General features: G+C 50.6%; 2 protein-coding genes and 1 pseudogene across 2 annotated transcripts; all 3 read right to left on the bottom strand.

The window, feature by feature from the left end:
- Positions 1–5,791: 5,791 nt before the first annotated feature.
- On the bottom strand, positions 5,792–8,209 carry LOC107281134 (uncharacterized; annotated as a pseudogene).
- Positions 8,207–11,873, bottom strand: LOC4325382 (protein RETICULATA-RELATED 4, chloroplastic). The gene is made up of 8 exons (XM_015772270.3): positions 11,145–11,873; positions 10,974–11,042; positions 10,184–10,315; positions 10,035–10,088; positions 9,877–9,921; positions 9,113–9,252; positions 8,733–8,858; positions 8,207–8,650 (listed from the first exon to the last, which is right to left on the bottom strand). The coding sequence occupies exons 1-8, from the start codon at positions 11,691–11,693 to the stop codon at positions 8,596–8,598; spliced, it is 1,170 nt and encodes a 389-aa protein (XP_015627756.1). The 5' UTR covers positions 11,694–11,873; the 3' UTR covers positions 8,207–8,595.
- Positions 11,874–14,603: 2,730 nt separating this feature from the next.
- Positions 14,604–18,172, bottom strand: LOC4325381 (probably inactive leucine-rich repeat receptor-like protein kinase At3g28040). Its single transcript, XM_015765510.3, has 2 exons — positions 16,518–18,172; positions 14,604–16,403 (listed from the first exon to the last, which is right to left on the bottom strand). The coding sequence occupies exons 1-2, from the start codon at positions 18,035–18,037 to the stop codon at positions 14,882–14,884; spliced, it is 3,042 nt and encodes a 1,013-aa protein (XP_015620996.1). The 5' UTR covers positions 18,038–18,172; the 3' UTR covers positions 14,604–14,881.
- Between the last annotated feature and the right edge of the window lie 270 nt (positions 18,173–18,442).

The following is an 18,442-nucleotide window of genomic DNA, read 5'->3' as shown; positions in this document are numbered from 1 at the left end:
AACTCTTATAATCTATCAGGAAGGTATTTCTCGTTTCTTATATATATACTAGTTTATTAAAAGTTTAAAAATAAAATAGCAAGATAGATTAATATTTTTTCCTAAAAAAAGATAGATTAATATTTTATGTGTCACTTCACAAAATATGCAAATTTAAATATGACTTTTACAGTATTAAGAAAATAACTATTAGCAAATATATGTGAGTTAGAGTTTAATTACTTTTTGTTTTTCTATAATTTATGATGATCAAATTTGAAGGCACATATTTATAGATTGATATATCATATATTAAAGTTTATAAGTATTTAGATGGTATGAAAAATAAGGGGATATCTATTCCTGAGTGGACCAGAGTACATATCCTCAGGGTCAGGGAGTCAGAGACAAAAATAAAAATCCAGCAACAACTTGTCCACTTGTACGAGATCCAATTAAGCTGCCGAAGTGCCGAGTGTCAACCTGCTGTGATAGATCACCAATCACGGCTAGTTACTTGACTGGTCTTTGAATTGTCGACAGCGACCTACAGAGTACTCCCTCGTCCCACGAAAAACCAACCTATAAGGGGATGTGGCTCCTCCTAGGTTGGCTTTTTTTACGGAGGGATTAGATAATAAGCCGCCACAACAAAAGTGTTGAGCAAAACAAACACTACTACGGGTGTGTTCGGAACACCAAGTTCCCAACTCCCTTGCTTCGTTTTCCGCACGCACGCTTTTCAAACTGTTAAATAATGTGTTTTTTGCAAAAAAAAAAGTTTCTATACGAAAGTTGCTTAAAAAAATCATAGTGATCCATTTTCGAAAAATTAGCAAATACTTAATTAATCACGTGCTAATGGACCGCTCTGTTTTCCATACGGACTATTTGGGATGGGAACCGGCATATGCGAACACAGCCGTAAGGATTCAAGATCATCATGATACCTAGAGTTACAGTGAGAAGAATATACATATGTAGATCACCTGTATGAGGGAGACGGCCGTGTCCGCTGCTGCCGTGGCGAGCTGGCTGGCCTCACGCTGCGCCTGCGCCTACGCCGACGAGGCAGCAGCTGAGAACGGCACTGGTGTCCTGTCCTCCGCCGTCGCCACAATGCTACAGCTACAACCATGCAGCACCTGCTCTGCCTAGCTGCGTCGCCGCCGGCGAGTACGGCATGGCTACTGAAGGATCGACAAAGTGGATTTGAAGTGGGTTTAAATGGTTTTGAAAGTGAATTGAGACCATAAAATTGGAATGGGTTGGTTCGGTTTGGACTGACGAGGAAAATGGATTGGTCTGGTTTGGATTTTATGGGATGGCTAGTGGATTGGATATGGGGTGGATCTTGCCCCATTGGCAGGCTTAGCCGCGCTTCGGCCTGACTGCTGCTTACTTCACCCAATTAAGCTACTCCCACTCCGTCCCTAAATATAAGGGATTTTGGTTGGATATGATACATCCTAGTACAACAAATTTGGACAGAAAGCTTGTCTAAATTCGTTGTACTAGGATATGTCACATTCAACAAAAATCCCTTATATCTAGGGACGGATGTAGTACATCTTGCATGCTCATGGAGCTTCGCTAGATCACGAGATTTACATTACTACATAAGCAATTGAAGTGCAAAGTCATGGTAACACCAATACACCATACCAGAACTTCTTTTTTGTAACATTAATTTGACCAAGGCACAGCGAAGCTAAAAAAATAATTAAATAGTACGGATTAAGCGAATGACATGTTTTTCTGGATGCAAAAGCAAACAAGGCGAGATCGCACAGTATCGATGTCATCGAACAGAGAAGGAATACAATTGAAGAAAATTACATGAAATGTAGAGACTAGCTACAGAGAGGATCATATATCATCAGGATATATAGTTGGAGCTGAAAATTATATCGTAAGCCCTCTTAATTTTCACCCATATATTTTGATCACCAGCATCTGGATCGATCAGTTGGTTCCGTGGCCTTCAGCTTCAGGCAGGAAGAACTCTTCGTCATCATCGGTGTCGAGCGCGATCTCGAGCTCGGAATAATTCTCCGTGTCGACGCAGTAGTTCACCATGACTTGCTCCAGGGTGAGAGGAAGGACGCAGCTTTCTCCTTCAGCGGCACGGCGCCTGTTCACCATTGGTATGGCCTCCTCCAGCCTCCCGTCGGCGAGATGGAAACGCTCGTACGTCGCCGGGCCCGGCTCCACGATGTAGACGCATCCGGCCTCCACGGTGGGGAACTTGTCGGCGTCGACGGAGAAGCTCCTGGCCTGGCTGACGAAGAGGGAGCGGTTGCCGAGGCTCCGGACCGGGACGAACACCTTGTTCACGGTGTCCACCTTGTGCGGCCATGTGCACGCGCCACAGCACGCTCACGAGCAGCAGCTCGGCGGCAGACTCCACGAGGTGGTGGAAGTAGGCGTACAGCTTCACCGCTGGTGGTGGCATACGAATGATGGGGATCATCGCGATGGTGTCCGCGGCGCGGGGTTGCGGACGAACACCTTGTTGCTGCTCACCTTCTTCTTCTTCTTCTTCCTCGTCGTCGTCGGTGAGGAGGACGGTGGATACGATGGATCCACGGTTGGTGACGTACACCTCGCCGGCGAAGGGCGTCAGGTTCATGAAATTGTCGGGGAAATAGACCATTACATCGGGGAAGCCCTCGGTGTCCTGATCAACCCACCTCACGGACCTCCCTTGGTACCACGAGACGAACACCATGAGCGGCGACGTCTTCACGGCCACCTCCCTCACCTCCTCCTCCGCATGGATGGGCGCCCTGAAACGGGCGACCTTCCCCGCGGGTCCCGTGTGGCGGCGCCGCGTCGGAGAGCACGACGAGGGCGGCGGACGTGACGGCGACGAGGAAGCAGCCGCGGAGGCCCGGGACGCGCTTGCGGAGGAAGCGGCCGGTGTCGAGGTTGACGAACGTGGCGACGGCGGCGGCGCGGTGGTCTCCGGGGTTGACGTCGAGCTCGAGCATGGCCAGCTTCTTGGGGAGGAAGCGGGCGTCCTCGAAGTCGGCCGTCCTCGGGTCGTCGGTGCCGGAGCGCCACATGCGGCAGACGAGGCGCAGGTTGTCGTAGCAGTCGAAGTCGTCGGCGGCGAGGAGGCAGTCGCCGATGCGGACGATGGGGTCGGAGGGGAGCATGGACCAGTCAGGCGCCGCCGCCGCCGCCATGGCAGACACGATCGAGATCGTGTCTGAAACTGTTGCGGCGCAGGTGAGTGTTTGAGCGCGTCGCTGAAATTTAAAGAGGTTTGTCTTGGTTATAACTGGCATGTTCAGTGATCACCCACTCTAATTTGCAGCCGTTGGATCAACATCAGACGGACGTCCTCTTTCACTACACCATCTTTTCCTCGAAACCCTAGCCACCAACCTTAGTAAATGGGCCAGGCCCATATTATCTTGAGGAAAAAAAACAGAAAAATCTCTGGCCCATCAACCTTCACTCACTGCTCCTCCAAATTAAACGCTAGTTTTCTAAAAAAAAGAAGAAGAATTAAACCCTAGCTGCTATTAATCCCCTTCTCCAATCTCACCATTCAGCACCCACAACATGCTTACGGAGTGGCGGATCCACCATGAGATATACGGGGTCTCAAACCCCAAAAGGGCTAAAAGGCAATCATCCGCGCGCGCGCCCCCGCGCGGCGAGGCAAGTGGCGCGCGCGGAGGGGGCTGCGTGGCAGCACGTAGCCGCGTCTGTACGGTGGGGCCCGCTGGTTTTTTCCGTTGGTTTTTTCTTTTCCTTATTTTGCGGTTTTTCTTTTGTTTTTTTTTCTTCCGGTTTTTTCTTTCTGTTTTTTTCTTTTCGGTTTTTTAAGCATATGCGGATACGTATAAAATGTTTGTATACGTGTATAGAAAGTTTGTATATGTGTATACAAACTTTATATATATCGTATACAAAGTTTGTATACTTGTATACGAATATACATGATGTTTTTTTTTGTTTTTTCATTTTTTAATATGTACATATACAAAGTTTGTACACGCCGTATACAAATTTTGTATATGTGTATATTTTTTTATACATAAAAAAATATATAGTACATATAAAAATATATATATTTTATAGTAGTAATACTATTAATAGTATAACAGTAGTAGTAATAGTAGTGTAGTATTAGTGCTACTAGTAGTAGTACTGTAGTAGTAAACTAGTAAGACTAGTAGTACTGTAGTAGAAGAGTAGTCAGTAGTACTAGTAGACTGAGCGCTCGTCGCGCGTCTGTGCCTCCACGCGACTAGTCGCCCATTAGGGTGACCCCTTAAACCCCCATTGCCGGCGTTGTAACCATAGGAGCCTCCACTTCTTATTATATATCCATTAGAAGAGGGGTGCTATAGTTTTGTATAGTTTGTTTAGCCCCTCCTTTTATCCTTTCTTGGATCTGCCCCGCACCATTTTATATATACCTGCACATGGTGCTGCTTGCATTGCCAAAGAGCTGCCGTCACCCTCTCATCCTCTTTCATTACACCTTTCTTATGTGTTGTCATGCTATATCATCACACTTGTTGTTTTTCTAGTTTCTATAAGGTTTTCTCTCTACACCACTATATAAGTCGGAAAAATATACAGTGCAAACCGCATATGTAGTGAAAACTTGAAAACTACCGTTGGATCGAGAAATGGACATCCGAGATTCGTCCACGTCACCATGAGTTAAAACTTAACTCGCAGATTCACTCATGAGTTAACTCATGGTGACGTGGACGAATCTCGGATGTCCATTTCTCGATCCAACGGTAATTTCTAAGTTTCCACTACATATGTGGTTTGCACTATATATTTTCCCATATAAGTCACTATTTCTCTCTTAAATACATCACTACTCCCCTTCTATTCCAACCCCAAAAACTTATATATGATGTGTCTCAGAGTAAATCCAACGTTAAAATATATGAGTGTCCATCTATTTATTGGTTATATTATTAAAATAGAGTTAAATGGAACCATGTTTTACTCCAAGTGCCTAAGATATTACCATGTTTATATTGAATAAAAAGAAAAATAATAGCACAATTTGATCATCTTAGGTATATAGGTTATAATTTATAAAGATGAAGATTGAGTGGTAAAGTTGTATGTAAACTATAGCAAACATAATTCTGTTCAAATTACATAGCCATGTAAAATTGCGCGGGAAATCCAACTAGCTAGGAGTGAAAATAGTGTGAATGCTAACATGACGTTTATATGTAGTGGGAGTGCATTAACAAATGAATTAATTCTGGTTGCACATCTTAAATCGGATGCGTCCTCACCGTGAGTGTATATAAGGATAATCTTGATATATCGGACCCATCAGATTTTGCTGTAAGTGGATTATCAAAGTTTGCCTACTTTAAAAATGCTTCATATCCATTTAAAATCAAACACAACACAATGAATGCATATAAGGATATCCATTTAAAATCAAACACATTCTCACCATGAATGCATATAAGGATAATCTTCATATATCGGACCCATCATATCTTTTTGGTAGTTGATTTATCATTTTTAGCTTCATCAGTTGTCCATATTTCCTTATTAGGGAATAAAATTTTCTTAAATTAATCAACCAATATAACCCTGCGACATCTTGCAAAACATTTGTGGCAATCTGCTAACAATGCATTCATTCTAGCAATTTCACTGCACATTCACTCGTCTGAATCTCTCTTTGCACTTATAGCTTGCCAATTCAGTAACATTATATCTGAAAGTTAATAGTCGTTCACAAAGGAAAAAGGACCTTCCAATTCCTAGTAGAAAATAAACGCAACTATATGTAGCAGCAGTAGCCTCAAATTGGATTGAGATCCTCCGTAGTCGACTTCATCGTGCCATTGTCACTGACATGTGGGGACATGTGGGCCTGACAAAGGCACGGTGAAGTGACTGCAGATGCCCTCAAATTGTGAGGTCCTCTGAGCAACTCATCAAGCTCCTTCTCATCAGGCGGGTTCAGATCAATGCACCCGATCCCCATGGCGATCTCTTCCATCTCATCGCCGTCTCGCTTCCTTCTCCTGCAGCCGTCGCCATCCTGCAGCTGCCTACGAGTACTACCCTTCTCATTGATCTTCTTGACAAGCACTGCATCCGGCAAGCCATGGCTCTCGACGTCATGGTTGTTCACGTTGGCGCCGTAGAGGTCGTCCCCGAGTGCACGGTGGCCGGCGTTCAGGACGTGGCCGAGGTGCGTCCTCACGGTGAAGATGGTGTCGTTCTTGCCCAAGTCCGACGCGCGCGCGACCTGCGCGTACGCGACGCCGGCGGCCGGCTCCGGCTCGTGGTCGACGTCGAGAACGACGTACTCGACGAGCTGCCGGCTGGTGAGCGCGGGCTCGAGCCTGCACCTGTCGTACTCCTTGATGCCGAGGTGGACGACGCGGAGCGTGGAGGTGTCGAGCAGCGCGAGCGCGTTGGTGACCTTGACGCAGAGGACGATGGGGCCGAGGCCGCCGAGGTCGCGGGACGCCTCCTTGGGGAGGAAGACGAGGTCGTCGCGGCACACCGGGCAGAGCTCCACGGCGAAGGTGTGCCTTGTGTCCAGGGCCGGTCCTAGGTTTTTGGGCCCCAGGGCAAAAACTTATATGGAGGCCCCTATATATATACACATAAACTAATATATATATTTATATAGTCATACAACATTTAATATTCGATGTGATAAAATTATCTATATATATAACATTTTAAAACTTCAAAGAGAAATAAATAGCAGTAGTGAGAAGAGAAGGCGATCGGCGGATGATCGACACGAGCGTGGCTACTGGCGAGCCACGATTTGCCGACTTGTTTCCGTTTGCGAGACGCCGAGAAGTCGAGAAGTCGCCGAGAGTGCAGGAGCAGCGAGCGACGTGACGTGATTGAGGCGGCACGACGCAAGTGGCGTGATGTGATCGAGGCGAAGCAACGGGAGTCAAATGAAGATCGCTTCGGCTTCGCTGAAATAGGCGTGACGATGGACTAAAATTCATTTTCTATATTGGGCTATTTAGCTGTCAAACTTAATATAGATCCATAGCCATAGACTAAAATTATATAGTACGTAGTATATATATTATATGTGTATATAAGGGGGGCCCTAGATTTTGGGGGCCTCGGGCGGCCGCACGGCCTGACCCCCCTAGGGCCGGCCCTACTCGTGTCGTGCGAGACGAGCTGCTTGGACGCGACGACGCGGGCGGGCGACAGCGAGGTGACGAGGTCGACGAGGCGGGCGGCGTGGGAGCGCGACGCGAAGAAGAAGTCGAGCCCGCCACCGCCGCCGCGCCGACGCGGAGGGCGTCGCCGGCGGCGCCGTGGGCGACGACCTGCTGCTCGAGGTGGAGCAGCGTGCGGCGGTGCGACGCGCGCTGCCGCACCTGCACGACGGCGGACCAGCCGCACTGGTCGGGGGGCTCGGCGGCCCGCGCTCTCGCCATGGCGCACGCGTCGCAGAGGCGGTCGTGGACGGCGAACTCCACGACGTGGCCCTGCTCCAGCGTGACGCCGCCGCCGCTGCCGTGGAGGACCTCGCCGCGGAGGCGGAGGCGGAGCATGAGGCGCCTCGAGTGGGGCTCGGTGAAGACGAACTCCGCGGCGGCGAGGGCGACGCCGAGGCGGGCGATGTGGCGGTCGACGCGGCGGAGGAGGAGGCTCATGAGCTCCGGCGACTCCGGCGCGGCGCGGAGCCAGAGCCGCGGCGGGTGGAGGTAGGAGGAGCAGGACGGGCAGTGCACCACGTCGGCGTGGCGCGGCACCCCCGCCGCGATGTCGACGCGCGAGCGGATGCAGAGGGCGCACGTGTTGGCCGCGTTGGGCGCCATGGGGACGCCGCAGGTGCAGCAGATGGACGTGCGCGCGGCGGCGGCCGGCTCCGGCCGGGGAGGGAGGAACTGCATGCTGAGTTGCACCGGCGGCGGCGGCGGCCACGACGACATCGCAATTGGCTGCTGCACCAGCGGCGGGAACGATGGACGTCTGGATCGTGGCGGCAAGGGTTTGGGGAAATACGAGGAGATCGAGAGGCTGTCATGGTTTATTAGGGTTTATTTGCTGCTGTTAATGGGCTATCTTGCTATCTCCCTCGGCCCAGCCTATGATGTGTGTAAGGCCCAAATAGCAATATAGGAGAAAGGTATCTCTGAGACGACACTTGTGCTAAACCCCTCATCTTGTGTGTGATCCTGCATAATTTTCAGAATCAATCGAACCATACGAAAGATGCGAATTAGGCAAAGTGAAACGGGAAGAGTGTTTTTCTTCAGACGAATGCTATGGTGACAGACTGACAGTCCTTTATCAACATTACATGAGTAAACTCCGGCAGAGTGCTGTCAACAGTCCCCATAAGTGAAAATAAAAGGCACGACAATCCTAGAACAAAGACAAACAATAAACAGGTCCCTCCGAGTGCTCGTTGGGTCAAAAACTCGTATATTACAAAGACAAGTCTTACAAGTTGCAGGCTATGAAGAAAAATACGGTGACACTGTTGATATGAATTCGACATATGGAGATGCCTATCTTCTGCCTTTACCAGTAAAGATGTTCCCTATGAAGAGAAGAATGTCGTGACGTTGTAGAATACATATCGTAGTAACTTACGGTATGCCAACATTAGGCCTCTTCTTGAACCTTTTGTACGCCTACCCACCTGGCATAGTCAACCCATCTGGTAACAAAAGTTCATCAGTAAGTAACATTACTGCCCCAAGGTCAGGAGTTAAACTTCATGCGAGGTAAATATTACTCACAGTAAAGAACCCAAGAATGTGTTGCCCGTGCGAACAGCAAAGCATAGAGCACTCAATAGAAGCTTGTGGTTATGTAGTAGGGGCTCCAGCATCCTCTGTTCGATTACACCAGCCAAAATCTGGTACCTGGTGATGAATATGATTTTTGTTGTAAAAAATAATCCATTTAAAAAAGAAGCAACTGTTTATCTGCACAAGGATTGTTCATGTATAATCTCTACAACGGTTTGCCTGTTTGAAGAGAGAAACAGGTAAAACAATTTCAACGGTGGGGTAAGTCCTCCAGGTCCCTTAGTAACAAAACGACAGGACATTTATTCACACGTTTAGCATGACTTAAGTATGCTACAAATGGTGAGTAGTTTGAAGATAATGTTTACCTGAGGTTACTAGATACTGCCATGTATACACCATAAGCAACACTAGTTGACAAAACTGGAATATCTTCAACTTCGTCATCTAGCTCTTTGTCAACAGCCTTCCTTGCTTTTATCAGTGCATTCGTGACACCGGTGCCAATCTGGAAGGATTGAAGATTAGTATGCATAACAAATTGTCTTATGGATAGAAGGGTAAAAGGTGTCGATAGATTACTGCCATCCAAAACAGAAACGTATATCACTGATCTTTTTTATTTTTGGCAACAACACCTGCATAGTGAAACAATTGAACTAGCCACCCTAGGAAACCGATTATGAATGCCATTTTTTCCTCAATATATCCCACTTGTAAAGTTTTCATGCTTCAAATTTCAGTTTAGAACCAACTAGGAGCTACAGAAAATCAGTTAACTGTGAAAGAAATCCACATGAGTTAACAGTTACCCTGTTCTTTAAAAAGGTTAGATCTCAGCCTCAGTACTCTGCCAGTCTTTTGTGCAACATATACTTTGTCAGACTCACTAGAATTAAAACTTAACGACAGAGATAGGTAGACATAATGAAAACACCAGGACGCATTGGTTATTCCTGCCTTGCTGAAATGTTTTATTTAAAACTTCATGACAGGATTAAAACTTCATGACAGGATTCCTGCTCAAAGAAAATAAAAACAAATGCAAACCCTAACACAAATCAAAAGAGGTTGCTAACACATGATCATCACAATCATATGATGTAGCAGCAAAACAAAATGGCAAGCTTACCAGAGAAGCACTAGTTCCCACAGTGAAAAGCTTTGCACCATTTCTCTGCAAAGAAGCCACTAGCATTAGTTGATCAATATAGCACACTGAATAGACTGAGGCCACTATGAGTCCGACGGTCTAAGTATCATAATAACCACAACAAAAGAACTGCATACCAGAATAGCCCCTAGCCTCTGCAGAATTGAGTATGATCTTCCAGCCAAAGCAATCTGGAGAACAGTTGGCATGAAGTGTTTTTAGCAAAACATGGAGGATTCTAGGAAGAATGTTCTACTCAGATGAAAAGAGAGAAAGTTTAGGTTACTTGGAAAGCATTATCCGGGCAATTGTGGAAAAAATTAGCAATATGCCCAGCATTTGTTGCAAGTGGTGGTTGCAGAGATACAGTTGGAGCAGGAAGATAGACAAGCATGAAATCAGCAACTATTGCCATGACCTGTATGGGTAGTATCAGAAGCAACACAAAATTAGATTTCACAAATCATAACAAAAAAAAAACTTCAAATTTCATTATCCATTTACCTTCAGAAAGAAAGTAAAATTGAACCCATGGCATGAGATAAACTCTCTTCCTAAACTAAAATTAGGCTAGCAAAAATAGGTTCGCTCATGGTCAATAGCAACTAGAATCAGGTGTGGTACTCACATGGACTTAATAGTACAAACCTCAATGCTGAATTCAGTTAATCAACCACATAGTATCTATTAGTATTATTCAGAAATAGTTCCAAAACCAAACATCACCACATTATAAGATTTTTTTTTCAAGTCTATTTGGTTTAGATCACCAGCTTTATTAGTTCCTGATAACATAATACTCAGCATATGATTATTTTTTTTTTTAAAAAAAGGTCTATCAGCTAACGATCTTAGCGACTAATTTACAAAGCGAGGTCAATAAATAAATTCCATGATGTATATGTTATTAGAGTACTAGTCATCTGAACATGAAGCGGTATACCACATGGTAATTATTTGCTAAATAAGTGGTTGTTCTAGTAACACCCAATGTAAACCAAACAAGTGAAATCACATCGAGCTAGATTCTTTTGTTTTATTGTCAGAAATTGTTAGAAATACTTTCAGAAGCATACCACATCGGCAATCACGATATCAATCTCTTTGACAAAATTCTCCCTTCTCTTCTCATACTCCGCAGCAGTCTAAACAACGAGAGCAGCATGAATAAAACGTCAGATTGGCAACATAACACAGTGCAATGATGCCAAAATAGAAGTACGTAGAGGGAGAATTCGTCATGGGACCTTTGCGATGACGCCGACGCCGCACTCCATGGCAAGCTTAGCGAGGAAGAGATCGTCCGCCAGGAGGCGCTCCCTGAACCCCTGGAACTGGAGCAGCCACCGGAGCAGCGCCGAGCCCTCCATCTCAGCGAAGCGCCGCACGATCTCCCCCGTGACGCGGCCACCCTCCACGGCGGCCGCGAGGTCGGACGGCAGGCTCTCGAGCTTCCTCCCCAGTTGCGCGAGCACGAACAGCGCCTCCCTCCGGTTGTCGGGCGCGCCGCCATCCCCCTCGCCATCTCCGCCGCCATTGTTATTATTATCGTCGCCATCGTTATCTCCGCCCCCACCGTGGGAGAACGCGAGGGGCAGCGGAGGAAGTTGGGGACGGGGAATGCGGAGGCGGAGGCGGAGGGGAAGCGGGAGCGCGCGGGAGAAGGGGAGCGCGGAGAGGCGGCGGGACGCTTGGTGAGGGGATCGGAGACGGGGGAGGTGAAGCGGGGGCTGGGAGGAGACGCCGGAGAGGGACGAGGAGGAGGAGGAGGGCATTGCTGCGTAGTGGAAGGCCATGGCGGCGCGCGGTCTCGGGGGCTCTCGTCTCTCCTCTCGGCGCGGTCGGTGCAGTGCAGAGTTGGGGGTTTTTGGAGACGCGGATGCGAGGGGAAGCGGAGACCGGGAGACAGAGGGCGGAGGCAACGAGGTGGACGGGTGGAATGGTGGTGCGGCCGGCCGCCGAATGGTTGGAAACTTGGAATCCACGGGATTCGGCCGAGGGATTCTTGTGATTCCTCGTCAAGGTGGGCGGCGCCTGCCTGGGTTGGAGCCTAGAGCCTTGGTGGTGGTGGCGGCGGCGGAGTGCGTGCGTGCGCCGGTGGGACGTGACGCGCACTTCCCGTTGGATGTTGCCGTGACGACCGCGGCCCGTGGATTCTGAATTTCTTCGCTCCGATTCCGCGTCGCGTCAATGGGCTGACCCGGTGCAGTGGGCGTCGTGGCGCGCGGTGTTGTAGGGAGGGCATGATTTGATGGGCCTCGCACTGTTGTAGGACGACCCATATATATGTGGGCTGCCAACATTCATATGGGCCGGAAGCAAATTATGTGCCATGTTGAAAGCAAAGGGCCGTTATTTGGTTCAATGCCCAACCTACTGAACAAGTTTTCATATAGAGTTTGGTTGCATCAGTTGTGTTAGTTTTGGCAAAATTTGACACCAATTCAAACATCTAGCAGATACTATTTTAAATTGGCAAATATTTGGTAGGGCAAGTTTTGGTTATTTGGTATCAAACAGAAACAGCCCCAAGCAACAAATGATTTGAGGACCGTTTTAAATTCAGAAATTTCAAACGATTTTTGCAAGAAATTCACAACAAGTGGTTCATTTCATCGGAAGAAGAAAAATCGCATGTTTCAAACAAACCATGAACCCAGTTGGCTGGTCAGTCCATTTCTGCTACAGCATTATTTATCCAAAAGAGAGAGACCTGATGGCTAGGAGAATGGAGAAGGCAATTCGAGTTCGAAATTCAAATCAGGCCCTCAAAAAAAAAATCAAACAAGAGTTGGTAATTTATCTGGAAGATGCGGTTGGTTAAACTAAGGCTCTACTCCTGGACACATCACTCTCACCCCGAAAAGAATGAAAAGCCTACAGCATATGGACAAGGAACAACAAGACAGTCACAAGATCAGACAAAACCGCCTCGTTAAGTGTTACTGCTAGTGGCACTTCGATATGGGATTACTCTCTTGTCTGCATTTCAGTGAGAATTCTTGTTAAGTGATCCATGTTTTGTTCTTCATTTGAATTCACTCTTACGGCAGTGGTACCGAGAAATGGCAGTCATCCTCTCTTCCATTTCTCCTGTCGTTCTCGTGCTTCAGAAACCAACAGTTTTTGCCAGTAAGGACGTGTTTTTATGCGTAGGAATTCATCAGTTTGTGTATAGCTTCAAGACTTGCAGATGCCTCTGTCTCTGTGTTGCTTCGTATTTGTCGACTTTCATCAATTATTGCTGCAAAGTCTCTTTGTACAGATCTGGGCTATGAAAAAACATTAGAACGTGTGGTATACTCCATAGTAGCAGAACATACTGAGAGATCATCATCAATATTACCTGGCAACCGGGCATCAGTTTGTTTTGTTCACAGCGATTCAGCAAATTAAGGTGCTAATTGAGATGGCCCTAGACTTGATTTATCACCATTCACTGACAATATCTATGCACTAGCATATAAGTAGTCTACAACGCTAGTTTCTGACTTTCTGTTCATATGTTGTACACTACGTATAGGATACAGTTTGTAATTAGGAAAGGGTTCAACACAACGGCGCATACATCATTCAGCATTTCAGCTACCAAACCGTAAAGGGATGGGAAATAATCAGCTGAGGCAAAGGGGTTCGGAGTTTAATCTCCGACCCCCATTGGACGTGACCATCCTGTACAAACAGTGCAGCTGGGTAGGGTCACATTCCAAATAATCTTTCCAGGTACGGGGCCAACAGTAAACTACCCAACTGACACGTCAAAAGAGTAAACTGACAGGTCAAAAAAAAAAAGGTGAAAGGCGGAAATCTGAACTGTGTGCCCACAAATTGTAAAATTTATGTTACAAGCAAAATCACATTTTGACATGTAGGAATAGTAGTATAGTAGTAACAAATTGGTTGCAGCTTACAAAAACTGTGCACTCACGGGGTCGCAGACTCGCAGTTCATTGGTAAGATGAGAATGACCTGCACGGCCTTATACAACGCATTGATGTGACATTTTTATTCCATGTGTTAGTTAAACTTGAAACCAAGTTGATTAATCGATTAGTTAATCCAGATTTAGCAGAAACATATATATAATATGACACCAGCAAAGAGCGATAGCTACCACAGTACTCGGTCAGTTTGTCACGTAGCACCCAATGTCCTGCACCAAAGGGAAAACGTACGCATGCAGCAATGAACATCTGTCCAATGCCAAGATCCAATCCTATCAATGGTGCCAAATCAACCTCCATTATTTTCTTTCCAAGACCATATCCAGGGCTCATGTGTGCGCGAGAGGATTAATTTATTTATCCACAAAACTTCTCAATTTCTCATGCTTTTTTGTGCAGTGGACCCCCGAGTTCACTCACACTTTAGCTGTGCACTCACATGCCTCATGCAGCTCCAAGTCATGGGCATCTCGTCAACCACAGGCTAAGCTAATGTGACAACTATGGCAGTATGGCACAAACAAATTAACTCCCAGATGGAACCGTGTCCATATGTTAGTAGTGTGGGCGCAATGCAACACGCCAACTTTGTTACAACTCAGACCAGTCACAAGTGAGCATATTTCCATGCGTTGCATGTACAGAATCCATCCAGAGCTGGCACCAATGGTCCAATGGCAGTATTAAGAACGGTTAGAAACGATGCAGCAGTAATGGGTCACGTACTTGCAGTAGCAGAGTAGTAGTAGAACTGTAGAAGTGTAGATCGAACAAGGCACCACGTAATAATAATGAGATTTATCTGACATCCAAAAGCAGAGACAAAAAAAGACCCTGAGAAAATTAGCACGGCAGGAACAGTTGTACGTACTACTATTACTGCCTACTGCTCAGACCTTTCAATTTTTGCACTAGGGAACACGTAGTACTTGCGGATGCATGCATGCAATGCAATGCAAGTGATCGATTCGATGATTTGGAATCATTAACCCTGTGGTTTAGTAGGAGTAATGATGTGGCGTCGTCAGATCGATCAGAATTCAGAAAGCTTCGATTCTGGCTGACGATGCAGCGACGGGGGCCTTGATGACCTGCAGGATCTGGACGACCTCGGCCATGGACGGGCGGTTGGATGGGATCTGCGACGTGCACACCATCCCGAGCTTGAGCACCGGCAGCACCTCCTCCTCCGGGAACTCGCCGATGCTCGGGTCGACGCACTCCAGCACGTTGCTGCCGCCGCCGTGGTCGAGGAGGACGCGGACCTGGTCGATGAGGATGACCACGTCGTCGTCGCCGTACTCGACGGCCCTCCGCCCCGTGACGAGCTCCAGGATGAGCACGCCGAAGCCGTAGATATCGCACTTCTCGTTGATCCGGAGGCTCTGGCACGCCAGCTCCGGCGCCACGTACCCCATCCCGCCCTGGAACCGGCTGCTCATCACGTGCTTGTCCAGCTTCGGCAGCAGCCGCGCCAGCCCGAAGTCGCCGACCATCGGGTTGCACTGCTCGTCGAGCAGGATGTTGCTCGGCTTCACGTTGTAGTGGATCATCGGCGGCCGGAACGACTGGTGCAGGTGCGCGAGCCCCCTCGCCGTGCCGGCCACGATGCGGAACCGCTCCGCCCATGTCAGCGGCGGGAACGCGCCGTCGCCGTTGCCGTGGAGCCGCGCCTCCAGGCTGCCGTGCGGCGCGTAGTCGGTGATGAGGAGCTGGAGCTGCGGCGTCCAGTAGTAGCCCTTGAGGGGGAGTAGGTTGGGGTGCCTCGCCTTCCCCAGGATGCGGACCTCGCGGTCGAAGTCGTCGCGGGACTCCACGATGCTCGCCGTCGCGAGCTTCTTGATGGCGACCACCCTGCCCTCGCCGACGGACGCGCGGTACACCGTCCCGAACACGCCGCGGCCGATCTCCGTCGCCTTGCTCAGCAGCGCGTCGGCGCCGCCCACGAAGTCCTCGGAACGGAGGCTGTTGCCCGGCCCGAACGTCACCATCTTGCCCGTGGCGAGCTTGCTGGACTTGGTCGAGCTTGACACGATGCTCTCCAGCTCCTTCTCCGGCGTCGTCGTCCCGCCGTCGCCGGCCCTCCGCCGCGCCGACATGTTGAGCAGGGTGATGACGATGACCCCGAGGATGATGAACACCGCCGCGCAGATGGCCACCATGGCGGACACGCTCAGGAACCGCCGTTTCCTCGGCGACGCCGGGCCGCGGCCGCTGGTCTCGAGGTTGTTGTCGCCGTCGCCGCCGTGCGGGTACTCGTTGGGGTCGAGCACGAGCGGCTTGGCCACGTTCATCCTGCACGGCTGCGTCACCAGCGGGCTGCAGATGCCGAGGTTGCCCTCCAGCGCGCTCGCGTCGAGGCTCTGGAACACGCCCGACGCCGGCAGCCGGCCTACGAGGCGGTTGTGCGAGACGTTCACCGCCAGGAGGCTCTCGATCCCGCCCAGCTGCTGCGGTATCTCGCCGCTCAGGTTGTTGTACTCCAGCCTCAGAATCTCCAGCTTCTTCAGCTCCGACATGCCCACCGGTATCGGCCCCGTCAAGCTGTTGTGCCCCAAGCTCCTGCCATGGCAAACCCGATGCATCGATCAAACGTGTCACGCGATTCGTCGTCTTCGTCTTCAACCTCAACGCAACGACGATATTGTAAATGTAATTAGCAATTTGTTGACTTACAGTAGGTAGAGGGACGAACAGTTGCCGATGTTGTCGGGGATGGGGCCGGCGAGGGAGTTGCCGTCGAGCTGGAGCACGGCGAGGCTGCCGGCCTCGCACAGGTCGCTCGGCATTGTCCCGTACAAGCCGCTGCTGCGGAGGTCGAGCACGGTGAGGTTGCGGAGAAGGCCGAGCTCCGGCGGCAGCTGGGTGCGGAGGTCGTTGCGGGACAGGTTGAGGTAGCGGAGGTTCATGAAGAGCGCCATCTCCGCCGGGATGCCGCCGGTGATCTGGTTGACGGAGAGGTCGAGCCATTGCAGGGTCTCCGCCAGCTTCGTCGAGCCCGACGGCAGGACGCCCGAGAGCGCGTTCGACGACATGTCGAGCGTCTCCAGCCCGACGTCGAACAGTGCATCCGGGATGCTGCCGCTGAGGTTGTTGGCCCTCAGGTGAAGCTCGGCGAGCTTCGTGCAGCCGGACATGGCGTCCGGGATGGCACCGGAGAGCTGGTTCTCTGACATGCTCAGGTACCTGAGGTCCTTGAGCTTCCCGAGCGAGTCCGGCAAGCGGCCGGTGAGCGCATTGTCGGAGAAATCGAGGTGCTGAAGCGCCGCCAAGTCGCCAAGCCAAGCAGGGACATCGCCGGAGAAGCGGTTGCCGGACGCGGCGAAGTAGACGAGCGAGCCGAGATGGGCGATAGAGTCAGGGAGCTGGCCGTCGAACGCGTTGGAGCTTATGTCGACGGTGCTGAGGTGAGGGCACAGGCCAATGTCGCTCGGGACGGCGCCGAAGAACCTGTTGCCGCTGAGGTCGATGGTCTTGAGGTTGTGGAGGTTGGCAATGCCGGTGGTGACGGTGCCGGAGAACTGGTTGCGGGAGAGGTCGAGGGCGCGCAGGCGCGAGAGCGGCCAGAGCGCGCCGGCGAAGTCCGGCGAGCCGGAGAGCTGGTTCCCGGACAGGTTGAGGTGGAGCAGGAAGGAGCTCTTGGAGAGGCCCTGCGGCAGCGGGCCGGAGAACTGGTTGCCGGAGAGCATGAGGAAGCGGACGGTGGCGGGGAACGTGGCGGGCAGCGGGCCGGAGAAGGCATTGCCGGTGAGGTCGAGGTAGCGGAGGGAGGCGAGGAGCGGGACGTCGCCGGGGAGCGGGCCGGAGAAGGCGTTGTAGGAGAGGTCGATGGAGCGGAGCGAGGCGAGCAGGGAGAGCCCCGGGGGGAGCTCGCCGGAGAGGTTGTTGCGGGCGACGGAGAGCGACTGGAGCGCGGCGAGGCGGTCGAGCCCCCGCGGCATGCGGCCGGAGAGGCCGAGCCCGTCGAGCGCGAGGCGGAGCACGCGCGACGTCGCCGGGTCGCACTCCACGTGCGCCCACCCGCACGGCGTCGCGTCGGACTCCGTCCACGTCGCCAGCGCGCCGGAGGGGTCCGACAGCGCCGACTTGAACACCACCAGCCCCAGCACCTCCTCGTTCACCGGCATCGGCATCGTACTGTCAGCCGCCGCCGCCACCACCAGCACGAACAGCAGTAACGCGATAGGCGTCGCCATTTCAGCAGTAACGAGGAGGAGGGGAGTGGAGCTGCAGATATGGTGGCGAGGCGAGGTGGTCGTGGGAGATCTAGTGCCAGCGGCTGCGTTGCATGGTGGTGGTGGGAGTGGAGAAGTGGACGCGGGGGGAGACGAGGAGGGAAATGGGACGCTGGTTGGATTGGCGTGCGTGGCGTGGGCGAGGCCCGTGAGGGGGGGTAGGTTGGACAGATAGAAAGCAACAAAAGAGCTCACGTTCCTCCGCCGCTGGGGTGGCTGCCGGATGGGGTCGCCGGCCACTCGGAATCCAACTCTCGCCGGAACGCGACACTGCACGGGAACTGAGGCTGTATCACTGTATCACTGACCGAGACCGACCGTGCACGCACGGGTTCAAATCAGGGATGCGTTGTTGCTCTCACCATC

Source organism: Oryza sativa, chromosome 1, assembly GCF_034140825.1.
Source record: "Oryza sativa Japonica Group chromosome 1, ASM3414082v1".
Taxonomy (NCBI): Eukaryota; Viridiplantae; Streptophyta; class Magnoliopsida; order Poales; family Poaceae; genus Oryza; species Oryza sativa.
This window is presented reverse-complemented; position numbering and strand designations above follow the sequence as displayed.